Here is a 15,945-nt window from a genome sequence, read left to right as displayed (position 1 = left end):
CCATTTTGGTGGGTGGGGGAGGTCACACCCACATCTGGGGGGGTCACACAGATTTGGGGGGGTCATACCCAAATTTAGGCGCTCACACAGATTTGGGGGGGGTCTCACACAGGTTTATTGCATATCCCCCACCTCGGGGGGGGGCAGGAGGGTTATGGGGTGTTTTTGGGGGGTCTCACCTGACCCCTGCCCCCCCTCCACCCCCCGTGCCCCCCCCTTGTGCCCCCCCGGCGTCAGGAGCTCCGGACATCATGAGGAAGAGGACGATGGGGATGATGTACATCCACTGTGGGGAGAGGGGGGAGGTCACTGCATGGGAAATGGGGTGGGGGTCAACCCAAAACCCACCTCCCCCAATGGGAAACCCAAAAATCCCGTTCCCAGGAGATGTGGGGAGAGCTGGGGAATGCAGGAGATGTGGGGAGGGGGAGTTTGGGGGTTCAGTGTAGCCCTGGGGAGGATTCAGGGGTGCTGAGGTGGGGTGCTGGGGGATTGAGCATTTGGGGAGGGGGCTTTGAGGGAGGGTGGGGGGTTTTGGGGGTTTGTTGGGTTTGGAAGGGTGGGTGGCTTTTGGAGCAGTAAATTTTTGGGGGTCTTGGTTTGTTTTTGGGCGTTGCAGGTGTTTTTTGGGGGGTCCCTCACATATTTGGCGAAGAAGGATTTCTGCTCCTGGGGGTTCCGGGCGCGCTGCGCCTGCTCCTGCTCCAGGTGTCGGATGAAGGCGGCCGTCTCAGGGCTGGGGGACATGGGGGGGACACAGGGGGGACAGGGGGAGTCACAGGCACCCCAAAACCTCCCCCCCTGCCCCCACAGGCAACCGCAGCATCCTCCAAAACCTGAAGCAGCCCTGAAATTCCCCCCAGGGTCACTGTGTCCCCTGTCCCCCTGCCAGGGTCACCCCATCCTCCAGACCACCCCTCCAGCATTGCTGTGTCCCCCTGTCCCCACAGAGTCCCCACAATGTCACCAGCTCGTCTCCCGTGCCCCACAGTGTCCCCAGGTCCCAGTGTCCCACCCTGTCCCCAGGCCCCATGGCAGCAGAGCTGGCACGAGGCCACCGAGGGGAGGGAGAGTCCCAGGCCAAGGGTCCCCACCGTGTCCCCACCCTGTCCCCACCGTGTCACTCACGTGGCCGCAGGCAGGGGCTGCCTCAGGGCCACCGAGCTGTTGAAGAGCTCCAGGTCCACGTCCTCCACCTCGGTGCCCCGGCAGGTCCCCGGAGCTGCCACCACCCCCAGGGCCACCACGTTCCCGGCCACGTCCAGGTGCAGCGTCAGCTGATCCGACAGGTGCGACTCCAGCAGGGCACACTGGGGACAGGGGACAGGGGCTGGCAGTGGCACAGGGAGGCGTGTGAAGGCAGCAGGTGACACGAGGGGACATGGAATGCGGGGAGAAGCAGGGTGACAGGGGCACAGGGGGACACAGGGTGGGTGACAGGGGACATGGACACAGGGAGGATGAGGGTGGGGGGACTCTGGGACATTCCAGAGACTGCTGGGGGTCAGGGCTGTCCCAGGGGGTGTCCCAGGGGGTGACAGAGGTCAGGGGTGTCCCCATCACTCACGGCCCGCACGAAGGAGGTGACGAACTCAGTGCCCCCCTCCTCGCCAGGGCCCAGGGGCTTGCGGGGGACCCGCACCCGGTACAGCCCGTCCCGCGCTGCCACCTCCTGTGGGGACACCGTGTCACCGCAGCGTCATCCCGGTGTCACCCCGGTGTCCCCCGGTGTCACCCCATGCCCCCATCCCTGACCCTGAGCCGGGCGCGCTCCTCGTCCCCGAGCGGTTTCTGGGCCAGCGCCACGGCCGGCTCGGGGCCCAAGCTCAGCGCCAGCGTCCCCCGGCGCCGGAACCGCGGGGCGTCATCTGTGGGGACACACAGGGACACGGTGGTGGCACCGGGGACAACCCTGTCCCCATGCCCCCAGTGCCATCCCCATGCCCCCAGTCTCGTCCCTCAGTGCTATCCCCCTGTGCCCGTGTCCCCAGTGCCACCTCCACGTCCCCATCCCCTCACCCAGCTCCAAGGAGCTCACAGTGTCCCCTGTCCCCATCCCCTCACCCAGCTTGGAGCTCAGTGTCCCCCATCCCCATCCCCTCACCCAGCTCCAAGGAGCTCACAGTGTCCCCTGTCCCCATCCCCTCACCCAGCTTGGAGCTCAGTGTCCCCCATCCCTGTCCCCTCACCCAGCTCCAAGGAGCTCACAGTGTCCCCTGTCCCGTCCCGGTCCCCTCACCCAGCTCGAAGGAGTGCTCCAGGCTCAGGCTCACCCGGCAGCTCTCGGTGTCGCCAGGCTGGGGGGACACGAGGGGGACACGGGGATGGCACCAGGACGGGGACACCCCCGAGGGGTGACACCCCGCCCCCTCATTAGCCCTAATGAGGCTCTACAGCCTCAACCCCCTCATGAATATTAATCACCTGGCAGGAGCTAGACCCGCCCCTCATTAGCATTAACAAGCTGTCACCAACAGCCTCATTACTCTTCACCCGAACCGCGGGGCTCGTAATAAATACTGAGGGCAGCACAGGGCCCCGCATCCCTCCGCCCCGCTTACTCCGGTGGCGGCCCCGGGGGCACCCCCGCTCCCCCGGCCCCGGGTCACGCCCGTGCTCACCCTGCTGCCGGTGCCGGTGCCGGGGCCCCCCCGGCAGAGCCCCCCGCCCCCGCCCAGCGCCGCCCCCGCCGCCAGCAGCACCAGCAGCGGCTGAGGCCACGGCGCCGCCATCTTGGAGCGCGGGGCACGGCGGGAACGGGGCGGGGCCAGGCCGGAGGGGCGGGGCCATGACGGGGGCGGGGCCACGGCGGAGGGCGGGGCCATGACGGGGGGCGGAGCCACGGCGGAGGGCGGGGTTATGTCGTGGGCGGGGCCACGACGGGGGGCGGGGCCATGACGGGGGCGGGGTCATGACGGGGGCGGGGCCATGGCGGGGGCGGGGCCATGGCGGGGGGCGGGGCCATGGCGGGGGCGTGGCCGTGGCGGGGTCATGTAGTGGGCGGTGCCACGTAGTGGGCGGGGTCACGGTGCGGAAATGGGCGGGGCGGTTGAAGAGGCGGGGCTCCGTGAGGGGGCGGGGCCAGCACGGGTCTCCCAAAATCCCCCCCAAAATGGAGCTCGGGACGCCCCGGGACAGACAGGGGGACCCTCCAGTCACCCCAGGACCCTTCAGCCACTCCTGGGGATCCCCCCAAACACCTCTAAGCCCCTCCAAGACACCCCGGGACTCTCCAGTCACTCTGGCCATCCCCAGGACCCCTCAGTCACCCTTGGGACCCCCCCAGTCACCTCTGGGACCCCCCAGTCGCCCCACGGGACACCGCCGTCATCCCTCGGGACCCCCGAGCCCCCTTGGCCGTCCATCGCAGCCCCCCGGGGAGAACAGATGGATCTGGGGGTCACAGCCCAGGCCTGGTGGGAGCTGTGTCCCCCTCTCGGCTCCCCTGTGCCCCCTGCCCCCTTCCCGAGACACTTCCAGCCCTTCCCTGCGCGCAGGAGCCGGAACAGGGCTGAAAACGCGGAGAATTGAGAAAACGGAATTGTATTCTAACATCGGGGCCGGGGGCTGCCCCTGAGGAAAGGGACGGAGGCCGGGAATTGCCCAGCCCGTGGAATGTCCCCGCCGGAGCCCGCGGCGCGGCTCAGCCCGTGGGGTCCCGCAGGAAGCGGAGCAGCTCTCGCATCACGGCGAAGAACTGGAGCAGCACCGGGCTCACCGGGCTCACCGGGCTCACCGGGCTCACCGGCGCCGCGGGCTCCTCGCCGGGGCCGCCGCCGCTCCCGGGCGCTTCCAGCTGCCGCAGGATCCACTCGCTGAAGCGCCAGGCGGGGGTGAAGACGCAGCCGCGGCCCCAGCTCGTCACCCCCGCGATCCAGAACTGGTCCGAGCGGGGGTCCCGGCACACCAGGGGACCCCCGCTGTCCCCCTGCGGCGGGGGCGGCGCGTCAGGAGGGCGGGGGTCGCGCTCCCGGCTCGGGGGGCGCTCCCGGCGGTGGCGGGGTGAGGGAGGGACCCATGGGTGGGGAGGGGGCCAAAGGCGCCCCCGCTGCCACATGGCCCGGGACCGCACGTCCCTTGGTGGAGGGAGGGGAAGGGGAATTTGAGAAGGATCTGGGAGGATTTTGGGGGTCTCTGGAGGAGTCTCGGGGGTCCCAGCTGGTCCTGCAGGAACAGCAGCACTGGGCCAGGAGTTCTGGGGTCTCTGCCTGGGTTTGGGGGGTTTTGGGGCCTCACCTACCCGGGACACGGGTGGGAAAGGGGAAAGGGGAGTGGCATGGCAGCCCCGGGACACTGAAGGGGATGGAGATCGGGACCGGAACGGCAGCCCCGGGACACGGAACAGGGTCGGGACCGGGCCGGGAGTGCCGGGGGCGGGGTCTCCCTCAGCTCTCACCTGGCAGGTGCGGGACCCGCCCCGCGAGTGCTCCGCGCACACCTGCTGGGAAGCCACGGTCTCGCCGCCGCTGTTACAGAGCTCGGGCTGGAGCAGCCGCACCTGCGCCTCCTGCAGCACCTCCCGGCCGGCCTGGGCTGGGGGCGCGGCCGTGAGACCCCCGCGCCTGCCCCGCCCCGCCCCATCGGTGCGCTCGGAACGCACCTGGGACACGGCTGAGCCCCCAGCTGTGCCCCCAGCCCCAGCTCAGCCCCGGCTGTGCCCCCAGCCCCAGCTCAGACGCACCTGTGCCCGCCATGGAGCCCCAGCCCCCAATATAACAAGGTGCGAGCCCACCCGGCCGCGCCCCCGCCTCAGCCACGCAGCCGAGCTGGACGAAGTCGCTGCACTCCACGGGCCGCTCCAGCTCCAGCAGGGCCACGTCCAGCTCCCGGTGCTTCCGCAGCCACCGCACCTGCCGCACCTGCGCCTCGGGGCCGGGGTCGCTCAGGTCTGAGGCCCCCAGGACCACGCGCCACGTGCTGACATTCCTGGGGACACGCGGGGAAGGTGAAGGGGAGCGGAGCCACCCTGGAGCTTCCCAGGGCCCTCCCGGAGCAGCCAGGGGCCGTCCCGGAGCCTCCTGGAGTTTTCCGGGGCCGTCCCGGGAGGCTCCCGGCGCACGGCCCAGCTCACCTGGTGTGGAGGAAGCAGCGGGCGGCGGTGAGGACCCAGGCGGGGCTGATGAGGGTCCCACCGCAAACGTGGCCGCTGCCGGCCCTGCGCGGGTCCTGGATGCTGGCGAGCCCCGGCCAAGCCCCGGGCACGGCCCCGGCGCCGTTCCCGAACTCCTCGGCCATGGGGCGGAGCCCGCAGGTGCCGCTGGAAGCGCGAAGGTGTCACCGCCCGGCCCCGTGGGACCGCGACACGGGGACAGGGACACCCCCCAGGGACCTGGCTGTCCCCCCCGGCTCTGCCTGAGTAGGGACAGGGACCCCCGACTTGGGGATAGGGACCCCCAGGGTCACATCTGCCCCCCAGGTGGTGCCAGAGCCTGCTATGGGCACAGGGCTGTGACCTCCCTCTGGGCTCCGGGGGTCTGTGGTGGCCACAGGACACCCCAAGGGGACACCTGGGGAACAGCTTCGGGCAGGGGTCACGTACTCGCAGGTGTCCCAGGTGCCCCAGGAGGGCACGGCCAGGGCCAGCAGGACAAGCAGCCACAGCGGAGCCATGCTGGGGACACCGTGACAGCGGCCAGAGCCCAGCGTGTCCCCTCCAGAGCCCCCCGAGCCCTGCCTGGGGCTGATGTCACAGAGCAGCCCCGGTTCTGTGCTGGGACAGTCACAGAGCCCTGGAATAGCAGGAAAACAACCTGAAATCCCATGTAAACCTTCTCTGGGGTAGCTTAAAGCCCCTAAACTTTCCCTGTCCCTCTCTCGCTGAGGACAGGAGTGGAACAGCCCTTCTGCCCCCTCAGAGCAGGGAATGGGGGCAAGCCCAGCCCAGATTCCATGGGAAAATATCCCAAAAGGAACAGCTGGAGCACCCCGGGAGCTGTGGCAGCAGCCCAGGGCAGGGCTGGGACAGTTTGGAGCGCCCTCCAGGAACACTGGGAATGGCAGGGTAAGTTTCTTAGTAGAAAATTTATTTTTACAAAAATACATTTATTTTTTGAGATCCCACAGTGTCAGCTTGGGACACAGAAATCCCCAGGGATGCAGGGGGAGTTCAGGGCCCTTTCTTCAGGGACTCCAAGAAGAGCCGCTCGTTCTCCAGGAAATCGTGGTCCTGGGGACAGGTAAGGACAGGCTGAGCCCTTCCCAGCCCCTTCCAGCAGTTTCTCAGGCCCTTTCCCAGCCCAGCTCCCCCTGGCTGTCCCTCAGCCCTCCAGCCCTGTCCCCTCACCATCTGGGCACGGTGCTTGAGCAGCAGGAGGTGTCCATAGAGTGCAGCCGAGCCTGGGTGGTCCCTGCTGTCCCCCAGGAACATCCCCACAGGAGGCAGGAGCCCAGGAGCCACCGGAGCTGCAGCGGGGGACAGCAGAGCACCCGTCCCTGCTGTGCCTTCCCACCTCCTCCCACCCTACAGAGAGCCCAGAGCAGCTCTGGAGCATGAGGATCCCCAAGAAACCAGCCGGGACTATCCCCACAGGGCTGGAGCCTCACCCAGCCCATTGATGGGGACTGTCCCCAGCAGTGTCCCTGGAGCAGGGGACAGCTCATCCCGGAGCCACTGGAGCTGCTCCCTCTGCCGCTCCAGGCTCAGCCGGTCCTGCCCCGCACCGGGAAAAGGGAAGGAAAGGCTGTTGGAAAAGGCTCCGGCTCTGGGCACAGCCAGGCTGGGCTGGGGAGGGAGGGATTTGCCTGGTGCAGACGCTGCTCCTGCTGCCTCAGCTGCTCCCGCTGCTCCCGCAGGGCCTGCAGCCGCTCCCGCTGCTCGGCCTGGACGCTCCGTGCCTCCCGCAGCGCCCGCTCCCCGTCCTGCTGCTGCTGCTCCGAGCGCTGCAGGAATGGCACCAGGACAGGGGAGTGAGGGATGTGGAGCCCCAACTCTGCTCCCAGCTGGGAATTCCAGTGTGGGTGCTCCACTTACCTCAGCCAGGGCATGGATCTGCTCTTCCCGCTCCCGCAGGCGCTGCTCAGCCCGGAGAACCTTCTCCTTTTCCAGCCTCAGCTCCCGCCGGGCCTCGTCCAGCTCCTCCCTGTCCCTCGCCAGCTGCTCCTCCTTGGATCTCAGCTCCCGGCTCCGGAACTTCAGCTCTGCCTGCTCCTGGGTAGTGGGGCACTGAGTAAGTGTCACCTGTCCCATCCTGCAGTCACAGGAGAGCTCTGGGCCTGCCTGGCTGCTCCAGCTTTGGGCTGCAGCACAGGGGGAGGTGGTCTGGGACCCTGGGAGGGCCATCAGAGACCTTGGCCAGGCTCCTCAGCGCAGACTCCATGCCCAGGGCCCGCTCCTTGTCCTGCTCCTCCCGCTCCCGGCTCAGCCGCTCCCGGGTGTGGAACTCGGCCCAGGCGGCTGCCAGCCGCCGCCGCTCCTCGGAGCGATCCTGGAGCTCTGCGCGCTGCTCCTCCAGCCACGTGCCCTGGGGCCGAGGGACAGCTCTAGGTGCTGCTTTTCCCTCCTTTGGCCCCACCCTGCTGCTTCCAGAGGCTGCTTCTAGCTGGGGAACTCTGACCCCGCGTGGGCATCCAGTGGGCTCCACAGCGATTCCCTCGGGAAGCTGCAGCCCCTCGCTGCTTGTGGGATCACCTGGAGCCGTGTCCCTGCTCACCTTGGCCTCGTCCAGCGCCACCCTCTCCATGGCCAGCAGCTGTGCCGAGAGCCGGCGCTGCTCCTCCAGCGCGTCCCGCAGCGAATCCGCCCTGGAGCGCTCGGCCGCGGCCCTGCGGCGCTCCTGCAGCCACACGGGGCAGTTCGGCAGGAGGCCGGGCACAGACACGGGCACAGCTCTGGGATAGGGCCTCACCTGCTCCAGGAGCTGCTCCCGCTCTCCCAGCCTGGTCTCCAAGTCAGCCACAGCCTCCTGGAGCCGGCTCTGCTCCCGCTCTGCATCCCGCTGCTGCCGGCACAGCCTGTCCTGGAGCACTGCGAGAGGCACGGCATGTCCCGGGATGTGGGACCTCCCTCCATCCACATGGACATCCCTCATGGAAATCCCTCCGTGCTCATGCGCCATCCCAGGACACGGAGATCCCACTGTGGCATCTGCCCATGGAAGGTAGGACTTTGCCAGCTTTGGCTCCTGGCCTCTGGCTCACCAGGTTTTCTGGGAGCTGGTGGGAATCCTGGATGGAGCTGAGCCCCTGCCCAAGCACCACTGGACCCTCAGACCGACAGAGCCTCTGGTCAGGAATCCCCCCAGGAGAGATGGGACAGGGATCTATAGGCCCAGGGCTCCCTCTGGACAGCAGGATTTGTCCCAGAACCCTTTGGATTCTGTGGGATCAGCTCTGACGCCATTGGGATGGAGCAAAGGGTCCCACTGGAATGATGCACTTGGAGGGAATTTACCTGTGAGCTGCTCGTCCCACTCCTGGGATCCGGGGTGATCCCGTGCCGTGCCCTGGCTCCGGGATGGGATTTGCTCCTTTTCCCGCTGTGGTCTCTCCTGCTGTTTCTCCACCTTTCCCTGACTCCTGCCCAGGACGGATCAGGAGGAATCCCAGCGCTCCCAGCCCAAGGAGCTGAGCAGGGAGCTGGGAGCACAGGTGAGATCCCGTTACCTGTAGGAGCTCTCCAGGACCGGTCCCCGCTGTGCCCGCTCCAGCTCCAGAGTCCGCACCTGGTGGGAGCGGGACGGGCTCCAGGTGCCACCCTGGGCACGGAGCTCCCGTGGCCACCTCCGGCTTCCCTGGGTGACACCCTCAGGTGTGACACCCTCAGGTAACTCCCTCAACCCCCACCTGGTTTTCCAGCTCCTCCACCCGGGCCTGGAGGCTGCGCAGGGTGATCCCACAGCCTGGATCCTCTTGGCACGGATGGGACTGGAGAGTTTGGGAATCCTGGTGGGGCTGGGAGGGGAGAGCCCCTGGATCCTCCTGGTGGGGCTGGGATGGGAGAGTTTCCAGATCCTCCTGGTGCTTCTGGGCTGGGAAAGCTCCTGGATGCTCTGGGCAGAGCCAGGATGGGAGAGCTCGGGGATTCTCCAAGCAGGGCTGGGCTGGCAGAGCCTCCAGATCCTCCTGTGGGGACACAGGGATGCTCCAGGAGAGGCCTGGGAAGGGCAATGCTGATCCATGTCCAGCCTCCCCAGTTCCAAGGGATCCCCAGGGACACCTCCCTGCTCCTGCCCCAGCACCCACCTGAGCGGGCGTGGCAGGACCCGGCACCTCCTGCACTGCTGGGGAGGAAAAGGGGACAGATCCATCCTGGGGACTCGGCAGCCAGAATGGAACTGTCCCATCCCATTATCCCATCACATCCCATGGATCCCATCCCATCATCCCAGCTGAACTCAGAGGACACCTGGGGGTGACAGAGGCCTCACCTGCTGCCACCTGCCCACGGGGCTGTGTCCTGATGGGGAGATTCAGCCTGGATCAGGAAACAAATTCCACAGGGAGAGTGAGGGGAGCCAGGACTCTCCCCCAGCCTGGCCTGTCCTGTGTCACCTGTGTCATATCACCTGTCCCACCCACCTGTCGAATGTCAGGGATCCCACCTTTGGGATTTGGAGGGGACAGGGACACCCCGGGGGTGCCCTCCCCCCACACTGGTCACCTGAGCCCTGCCAGGTGACATCTGTGTCACAGGTGAGCTGAGCCAGGGCAGGAATTCTGGACCAGGGCCATTCCCTGGGCACACCTGGAGGAGACCATGGGACAGGAATCCTGATCCAGGAGATCTCCTCAATCCCAGGGAGGGAGGAGCCTTTACCTGGTGGGCTCAGGGGGCTCTGGGACCCTCTGGGTGTGGGAACTCCGCTCTGGAGCCTCAGCCTGGGATTGCTTCCGTGCCCGGGCAGTGCTGAGCCAGCTCCCATCCTCCTGTCCTGGGGGATCGGGCCCTGACCCTGGGAAATCCTTGTTCTTTTGTCCCAGTCCCGGGAAATCCTTCTCCTTCGATCCCAGTCCTGGGAAATCCTTGTTCTTCTGTCCTAATCCTGGGAAATCCTTGTTCTTCTGTCCCAGTCCTGGGAAATCTTTGTCTTTCTGTCCCAATCCCAGGAAATCCTCATCCTTCGATCCCAATCCTGGGAAATCCTCATCCTTCAGCCCCAGCCAGGTGGCCCCAGAGGGACGTCGGGAGCTGCTCCCAACCAGACACCTGTGGGGGGAGAGGGACACTGGGGACACCGGGGACATGGCTGGGTGGGGACAATCCTCCCTCCCTCCCTGGTACCTCCGTCCCCGTCTCTGCCCAGTCCCTGAGGCCACCGAGGGCTCATAGAATCCGAAGGGAAAATCTGGCTCCTCTTGGCACCTGCCCAGCCCTGTGGAACAACAGCCCTGGGTCACAATTCCCAAAATTCCAGATGGGATGGAGCCTCTGGAAACACTTTCCATGGACCCCCACCCCCAGCCACGCTCACCCGTCTGCTCCTGCTCCTTGGCATCCGGCTGCAATTCCGCTTTTCCCGGCTGCTCTGGGGTTTTTCCCGCAGAGCCTCCTCCCAGCAGCTCCTGGATCCCGGTGTGGCCCTTCCGGAGCCCCTGGCTGGGCACAGGGGGTGGCACCAGGGGTGGCAGCAGGACCACCCCATCCCTGTCCCCATCCTGCTGTCCCCTCACCCTCCTGGCGTTCCCTGCGCGTTCCTGGCTCCGTCGGCACCGCTCCCGAGCCCCAGGGAATCCACCAGGTCATCGACGTCGTCCCCAAAGGTGACATCAGGACGTGGTGGGGCTGGGGGGAATGGCACCGATGGCATCTGGGACATCCCTGAGTGTCACCAACTCTGGGACAGCTCCTGGTGTCAGCAGCTGGATCTGGGACATCTCCAGGTGGCCCCAGCTCTGGGAGTCCCTGATGTCCCCCGGGTCCCCCTCACCGCTGTCCCTGCTCCGTCCCGCTTTGCTCCCGGAGCTGTTCCCAGGCCCCGCCGGCTCCTCCGGGCACGGCTTTTCCAGGGGGTCCCCCGGATCTGGGAATGCCCCTGGAAGGGTGGGAAAAGGGAGGAGCAGTCACAGATCCATGAGGAGGATCTGGGAACAGGGCATGGGGTTGGATCCCATGGGAATTCCTTGTACCTCTTCCAGGACCCAGCCCCTTCCCGGCGTGTTTCCCCAGCCTGGACCCGACTCTGGCCATTCCCAGGATTTCCGCATCCAGCTCATCCAGCTCATCCAGGTGATCCAGCTCCTGGGGAGGGGCAGCTCCTGCCCTCACCTGCAGCTCAGGTGGGATCCCCAAAACCTTTGGGAATTCTGCGCCCGCTCACCTTTGCCCCTTCTGCATTCTCCGTTGGGAATTTGCCTCCGGAATCCGGATCCAGGCTCTCCCTGGGCACAGCCCAGGTCAGGGGGGTCGGAGGAGTCCCAGGTGCTCCCAGCTGGGAACACCTGGAAAACGAGGCTGATCCAGCCCCAGGGTGGGGGAGCAGGGCTGGGAATGCCGGGGAGATTCCGCAACGTGGGATTGGAGGGCTCACCTGGGGCTCACCTGCGGGAAGGGGGCCCGGGAACCTCGCCAAGGGGGAGCGGGGGGCTCCTCTGGAAACAAGGGAGGGGTCAGGGATGGACAGTAGGGGATTCCCTCCCAGTGATCCCGGGGGATTCCCTCCAGGTGATCCCAGGGGATTCCCTCCAGGTGATTTTGCTGGGAGCTCCCATTTTACCATCGAACCCCAGGAGGTCCCCGAGCACGTCCTCGATGGGATCTGGAACAGGACAATGCCCAGGTGACCCAGGTAAGCCCAGGTGTGTTCCCCATACCAGGCAGGTGGGAAAAGCTCCTGGAACATTCCCTGTCCAAGAGTCCAGGTGAGGGCACTCACCTGGTGTCCTGCTCCGGGCCTTGGCAGCCTGAGGAGAGACACAAATTCCCTTGGGAAAAATGGAAGCACCGGGATTTCCCCACCCGCTAAAGCTGAGTTATTGTGCAGTTTCCACCTGGATCCCGGACCTGTCACACTCACCTGGATCCCACCTGGATCCCTGCCCGTCCCGCCTGGATCCCCCTTCACACTCACCGTGGCGCGTCCCAGCCCGTCCGCCATTGCCGGGCGATCCCAAGCTGCCCCTGCCCAGTGCCGGCTCCGGGTCCCCCGAGCTCAACCCTGTCCCGGCGCTGAGGGGAGAGGGAGGCGCTGTTCGGGGTCCCCTTCCCGCCCCTCCCGCCCGGGGGCTCCCGGGGCTCCTCCCGCCTTTCTCACCCGGCGCCGCGCTCGCCATGGGCGCCGCCATATTGCGCGCCGGCCTCATGGAAGGCCCCCGTTGCCGTAGCAACGAAGCCGCCCACGCAGCGCCTGATTGGAAAGTGGCCGTTACCATAGCAACGAGTCCCCCCCCCCCCGAGCCTCTGTCGCGATTCTCCTCTGCATCGCCGGAGATTCCCACATATCGTGAGATTTATCCATATCGGGAGCTCTGGGTTTCCAGGCTCAGGTACCCCTGTACGACTGATGGATGTAACGTCACGATATGTTGTCATAAAATTGCAATATCCCAACACAACACCCCGGGATGCTGCCATAAAACTACCAAAAAACAACGGAGGCCCCAAAATCGCCTTTATTTATAAACAAATGGGGCAGGTTTGGAGCCTCAATGCGGCTCCAGGGGGAGAAATGGGGTGAAAATGGGGGTGGGGGACGCTGGGGTGCACTGGGAAGGACGGGGGTGCACTGGAAGGGGCCACTATTGGTAGTAGAGCTCCAGGTTCATCCCATCGTGGATCTCATCTGGAGCCAGAGTTAAAGAAAAGTGAATTTTTGGGGGTTGAAGGATTTGGGGTGGAATTTTTGGTATTGAAGGATTTTGGAGAGAGGGAGGGGGTTTGGAGTTTGGCATTGATTGATTTCCTGGAGGGGTTTTGGGGTTGAAGGATTCTGGGGAGGGAGTTTGGTGCTGGTGGATTTGGGGGAAGGGTTTTGGGGGTTTCTGAGGTGCAGGTGGATACAGTCCCCGAGCGTGACGTGGTCCTTGAAGATGGTGTACCTGGAGGGGGAAGAGGAGGCAGGGGTGTCACTCCTTCCCCAAAATCCCACAGCTCCCTCCTGACCCCCCAAACCTCTGGGGTGGTCCTGTGTGAGCCCAGAGCCCCCCAAATCCCCTGGGGTTCTCTCCTGGCCCTCCCCAAACCCCTCGCGTGTCCCCCAAAACCTGTCAGGTGTCTCCTGGAGCCCCCCAGCCCCCTGGGCTGCCCCCCCAGCCCCCCAGCCCCCTGGGCTGCCCCCCCAGCCCCCCCAAACCCCTGGGCTGCCCCCCAGCCCCCCCAGCCCCCCCAACCCCTGGGCTGCCCCCCCAGCCCCCCCAAACCCCTGGGCTACCCCCCAGCCCCCCCAGCCCCCCCAACCCCTGGGCTGCCCCCCCAGCCCCCCAAACCCCTGGGCTGCCCCCCAGATCCCCCCCCCCCAGACCCCTGGGCTGCCCCCCAGACCCCCCAGACCCCTGGGCTGCCCCCCAGCCCCCCCAGCCCCCCCCAACCCCCTGGGCTGCCCCCCCAGCCCCCCAACCCCCTGGGCTGCCCCCCAGACCCCCCCCCCCAGCCCCCTGGGCTGCCCCCCAGCCCCCTGGGCTGCCCCCCAGCCCCCCGTACCATTTCTTGAGCACGATCTTGTCCCAGCGGGTGCCGGTCTGGGCCGCGATCAGCTTCTTCAGGTCCCGGATCGAGTCCTCGGGGCTGCAGAGCCGTCAAGGAAAGGAGGCACGGAAGGGACCCCCCAGAACCGCCCCAGAACCCCCCCGGAGCCCCACCAGAACCCCCCCGAACCCCCAAATCCGGATACTTGCATTTCACCCTGACCTTCTTCCCCAGACGGTCATTGCAGACAACCTCGATCATGGCTGAGAAACCGGGTACGGGAAAAGGGAGAGAAAGGGAAGGGAAAAGGGGAAAAAAGGGAAGGAAAAGGCAAGGAGAGAGGAGGGAGAAGGGGTAGAGAAGGGGAAGAGGGATAGAAAAAGGGGAGAGGGGCGGTAACGGAGGGAGTTAAAGAGGGAAGAGCCTCCCGGTTCCATCCCCCGGTGCCCCCGGCGCCTCCCCAGAACCCCCACGGGCCCTCCCCGGTTCCTCCCCGGCACCACAGGAACCCCTTCCCGGTCCCTCCTGGGTATCTCCCGAGCCCTTTCGGGACCCCCAAAATCCCTCTCGACCACCCTGGGCCCCCCGGTACCTCCCGGGCCCTCCTCGCTCCGCCACAGCCGCGCCGGAACCGGGAGTGGCGTCGGAAAATGTCACCGGACATTGTCATCAGTGACGGCCAAGATGGCGGCGGCGCCTGTGGGGGAACGGGTAGGGAAATGAAGGGGAAAATTAAAAGAGAAATGGGGGAAATTAACAGAGAAATGTGGGACAGTGGAGGGGAATGGGAGAGAGAAACGGAGAAAAATGTGGGGACAAAGGGAGAGCAATGGGAATGGGGAGAAAAATGAGTGAGAGAAATGTGGAGAATGGGGAGAGGAATGCGGGCAGTGAGGTGCTGCCAATGTGGAATTTAGGAAGTTTTCTCCCAAACGTCGCTTTCTCGTGTTTCATCACGGTTTGACCAAAGCGGCTTTGGAGGCTCATCCCGGCCCCTCCTCGCCCTCACGGGGAGGAATTTCTGCCCCCAGTCCGCCCCAGTGCCCCCTGCTTTGTCCTGAAGCCACGGCAGGGCCTTCACCCCCCGGCCTCCCCCTGAAAGGACATTGACCGTGCTGGCACCAGCTGGAGCTGTGGGATGGCGATGGGGACAGGGACCCCCTCAGGGCTCCCCCGGCTTCTCCCGGGGCTTCCTGGGAGGCGACAAAACCCCCCTGATGTGTCCTGCTCCAGGGATTCTCTGCTCCAGGGATTCTCTGCTCCAGGATCCTGCTGCTCCGCCGGTCTGGGAGTTCTGGTGCTCTGGGTCTCCTCCCACTCCTCCTGGCAGGATCCCTCGGGATGTTGGGACTCAGGGCGCACTTGGATGTTCCGGAGCTCAGGGAATTGCCGAGCACCTTTGGACTCTGTTCTCCTGCTGACCTTCAGTGGTACCGACACACCGCGGGGGAACACAGCTGCTCCCGGTGACACAGCCAGGACTGGTGACGCTGTGCTGACCCCCCAGTCCCACCCTGACACTCTGGTGACCCCCCAGTCCCACCCTGACACTCTGGTGACCCCCCAGTCCCACCCTGACACTCTGGTGACCCCCCAGTCCCACCCTGACACTGTGGTGACCCCCCAGTCCCACCCTGACACTCTGGTGACCCCCCAGTCCCACCCTGACACTGTGGTGACCCCCCAGTCCCACCCTGACACTGTGCTGCCCCCCCAGTCCCACCCTGACACTGTGCTGACCCCCCAGCCTCACCCCCCAGTATCTCCTGGCCCCTGTTCCCCTGTGTTCGCCCCCCTGCCAAGGTCCCTGTTCCCCTGTGTCCCCCTGTCCCCCCCCAGCCCATCCCTTGCTCCCCCTCTGACCCCAGACCTCCCCTGCCCCCCCAGACTCTGAACCCCCCCAGTGTCCCCCAGAGCCCCTGAATCCCCCCAAACACAGGGGATGGTTCCAAGAACTGGTGTCACCTTTATTGGTTCCTGTCTGTGACCGTCCCCACGGTGGCCCTGACCAACCCCGTGGTGGCCCTGGCTGTCCCCATGGTGGCCCTGACTGTCCCCATGGCGACCCTGGCCACCCCCTCTGTGGCCCTGGTTCTCTGGTCCCTTTGGTGGCCCTGGCAGTGGCCCGGGTCACCTCTGTGGTGGCCACAGTGGCTTCAGCAGTGGCTGCCATGGTGGTGGTGGCCCTGACTGTCCCCACAGTGGTATTGGCCATCCCCTGACTCTTGCTGTGGTAGCCTTTGGTGCCCCCTTGGTGGCCCCAGCCACCTCCTGGCTCTTCCTGTGCTGGCCCCAGTGGCCCTGCAGTGGCCTCATGGTGGCCCTCGATGGCTCTAGCCATGGTGGCCCTGGTGACCCTGTGGTGACCGTCCGGTGGCTCTTGGTGA

At 66.1% G+C, this 15,945-nt stretch overlaps 4 protein-coding genes across 12 annotated transcripts; all 4 read right to left on the bottom strand.

Moving 5' to 3' along the window:
• Window positions 1–160: 160 nt before the first annotated feature.
• EMC10 (ER membrane protein complex subunit 10) lies at window positions 161–2,825 on the bottom strand. The gene is made up of 7 exons (XM_058861690.1): window positions 2,622–2,825; window positions 2,240–2,297; window positions 1,756–1,868; window positions 1,568–1,672; window positions 1,129–1,310; window positions 643–736; window positions 161–286 (listed from the first exon to the last, which is right to left on the bottom strand). Exons 1-7 carry the CDS (start codon window positions 2,823–2,825, stop codon window positions 176–178), a joined length of 867 nt encoding a protein of 288 aa, XP_058717673.1. The 3' UTR covers window positions 161–175.
• A 716-nt stretch (window positions 2,826–3,541) lies between these two features.
• Window positions 3,542–5,472, bottom strand: LOC131591245 (acrosin-like). Its single transcript, XM_058861735.1, has 4 exons — window positions 5,072–5,472; window positions 4,682–4,926; window positions 4,397–4,533; window positions 3,542–3,928 (listed from the first exon to the last, which is right to left on the bottom strand). The coding sequence occupies exons 1-4, from the start codon at window positions 5,233–5,235 to the stop codon at window positions 3,644–3,646; spliced, it is 831 nt and encodes a 276-aa protein (XP_058717718.1). The 5' UTR covers window positions 5,236–5,472; the 3' UTR covers window positions 3,542–3,643.
• A 529-nt stretch (window positions 5,473–6,001) lies between these two features.
• LOC131591242 (fas-binding factor 1 homolog) lies at window positions 6,002–12,229 on the bottom strand. Of its 9 annotated transcripts, none has more exons than XM_058861726.1 (25): window positions 12,189–12,217; window positions 12,006–12,103; window positions 11,811–11,859; window positions 11,652–11,693; window positions 11,466–11,526; window positions 11,256–11,376; window positions 11,065–11,176; window positions 10,866–10,970; window positions 10,609–10,720; window positions 10,410–10,534; window positions 10,220–10,310; window positions 9,755–10,144; window positions 9,366–9,412; window positions 9,181–9,218; window positions 8,782–9,060; window positions 8,602–8,660; window positions 8,390–8,514; window positions 7,845–8,083; window positions 7,650–7,772; window positions 7,287–7,460; window positions 6,971–7,147; window positions 6,742–6,879; window positions 6,544–6,649; window positions 6,284–6,402; window positions 6,002–6,166 (listed from the first exon to the last, which is right to left on the bottom strand). In XM_058861726.1, exons 2-25 carry the CDS (start codon window positions 12,030–12,032, stop codon window positions 6,107–6,109), a joined length of 2,919 nt encoding a protein of 972 aa, XP_058717709.1. In that variant the 5' UTR covers window positions 12,033–12,103; window positions 12,189–12,217; the 3' UTR covers window positions 6,002–6,106. The 9 variants fall into 9 exon arrangements, with proteins under 9 accessions (XP_058717709.1, XP_058717711.1, XP_058717707.1 ...); XM_058861728.1 differs by having other exon boundaries at window positions 7,845–7,963; XM_058861724.1 differs by having other exon boundaries at window positions 7,650–8,083; window positions 11,811–11,838; window positions 12,189–12,229.
• Window positions 12,230–12,530: 301 nt separating this feature from the next.
• On the bottom strand, window positions 12,531–14,239 carry UBL5 (ubiquitin like 5). Its single transcript, XM_058861721.1, has 5 exons — window positions 14,151–14,239; window positions 13,764–13,821; window positions 13,574–13,657; window positions 12,935–12,972; window positions 12,531–12,716 (listed from the first exon to the last, which is right to left on the bottom strand). The coding sequence occupies exons 2-5, from the start codon at window positions 13,817–13,819 to the stop codon at window positions 12,673–12,675; spliced, it is 222 nt and encodes a 73-aa protein (XP_058717704.1). The 5' UTR covers window positions 13,820–13,821; window positions 14,151–14,239; the 3' UTR covers window positions 12,531–12,672.
• Between the last annotated feature and the right edge of the window lie 1,706 nt (window positions 14,240–15,945).

Source organism: Poecile atricapillus, chromosome 39, assembly GCF_030490865.1.
Source record: "Poecile atricapillus isolate bPoeAtr1 chromosome 39, bPoeAtr1.hap1, whole genome shotgun sequence".
Taxonomy (NCBI): domain Eukaryota; kingdom Metazoa; phylum Chordata; class Aves; order Passeriformes; family Paridae; genus Poecile; species Poecile atricapillus.
The sequence above is the reverse complement of the archived record's forward strand: the minus strand, read 5'-3'. Positions and strand labels throughout refer to the sequence as shown.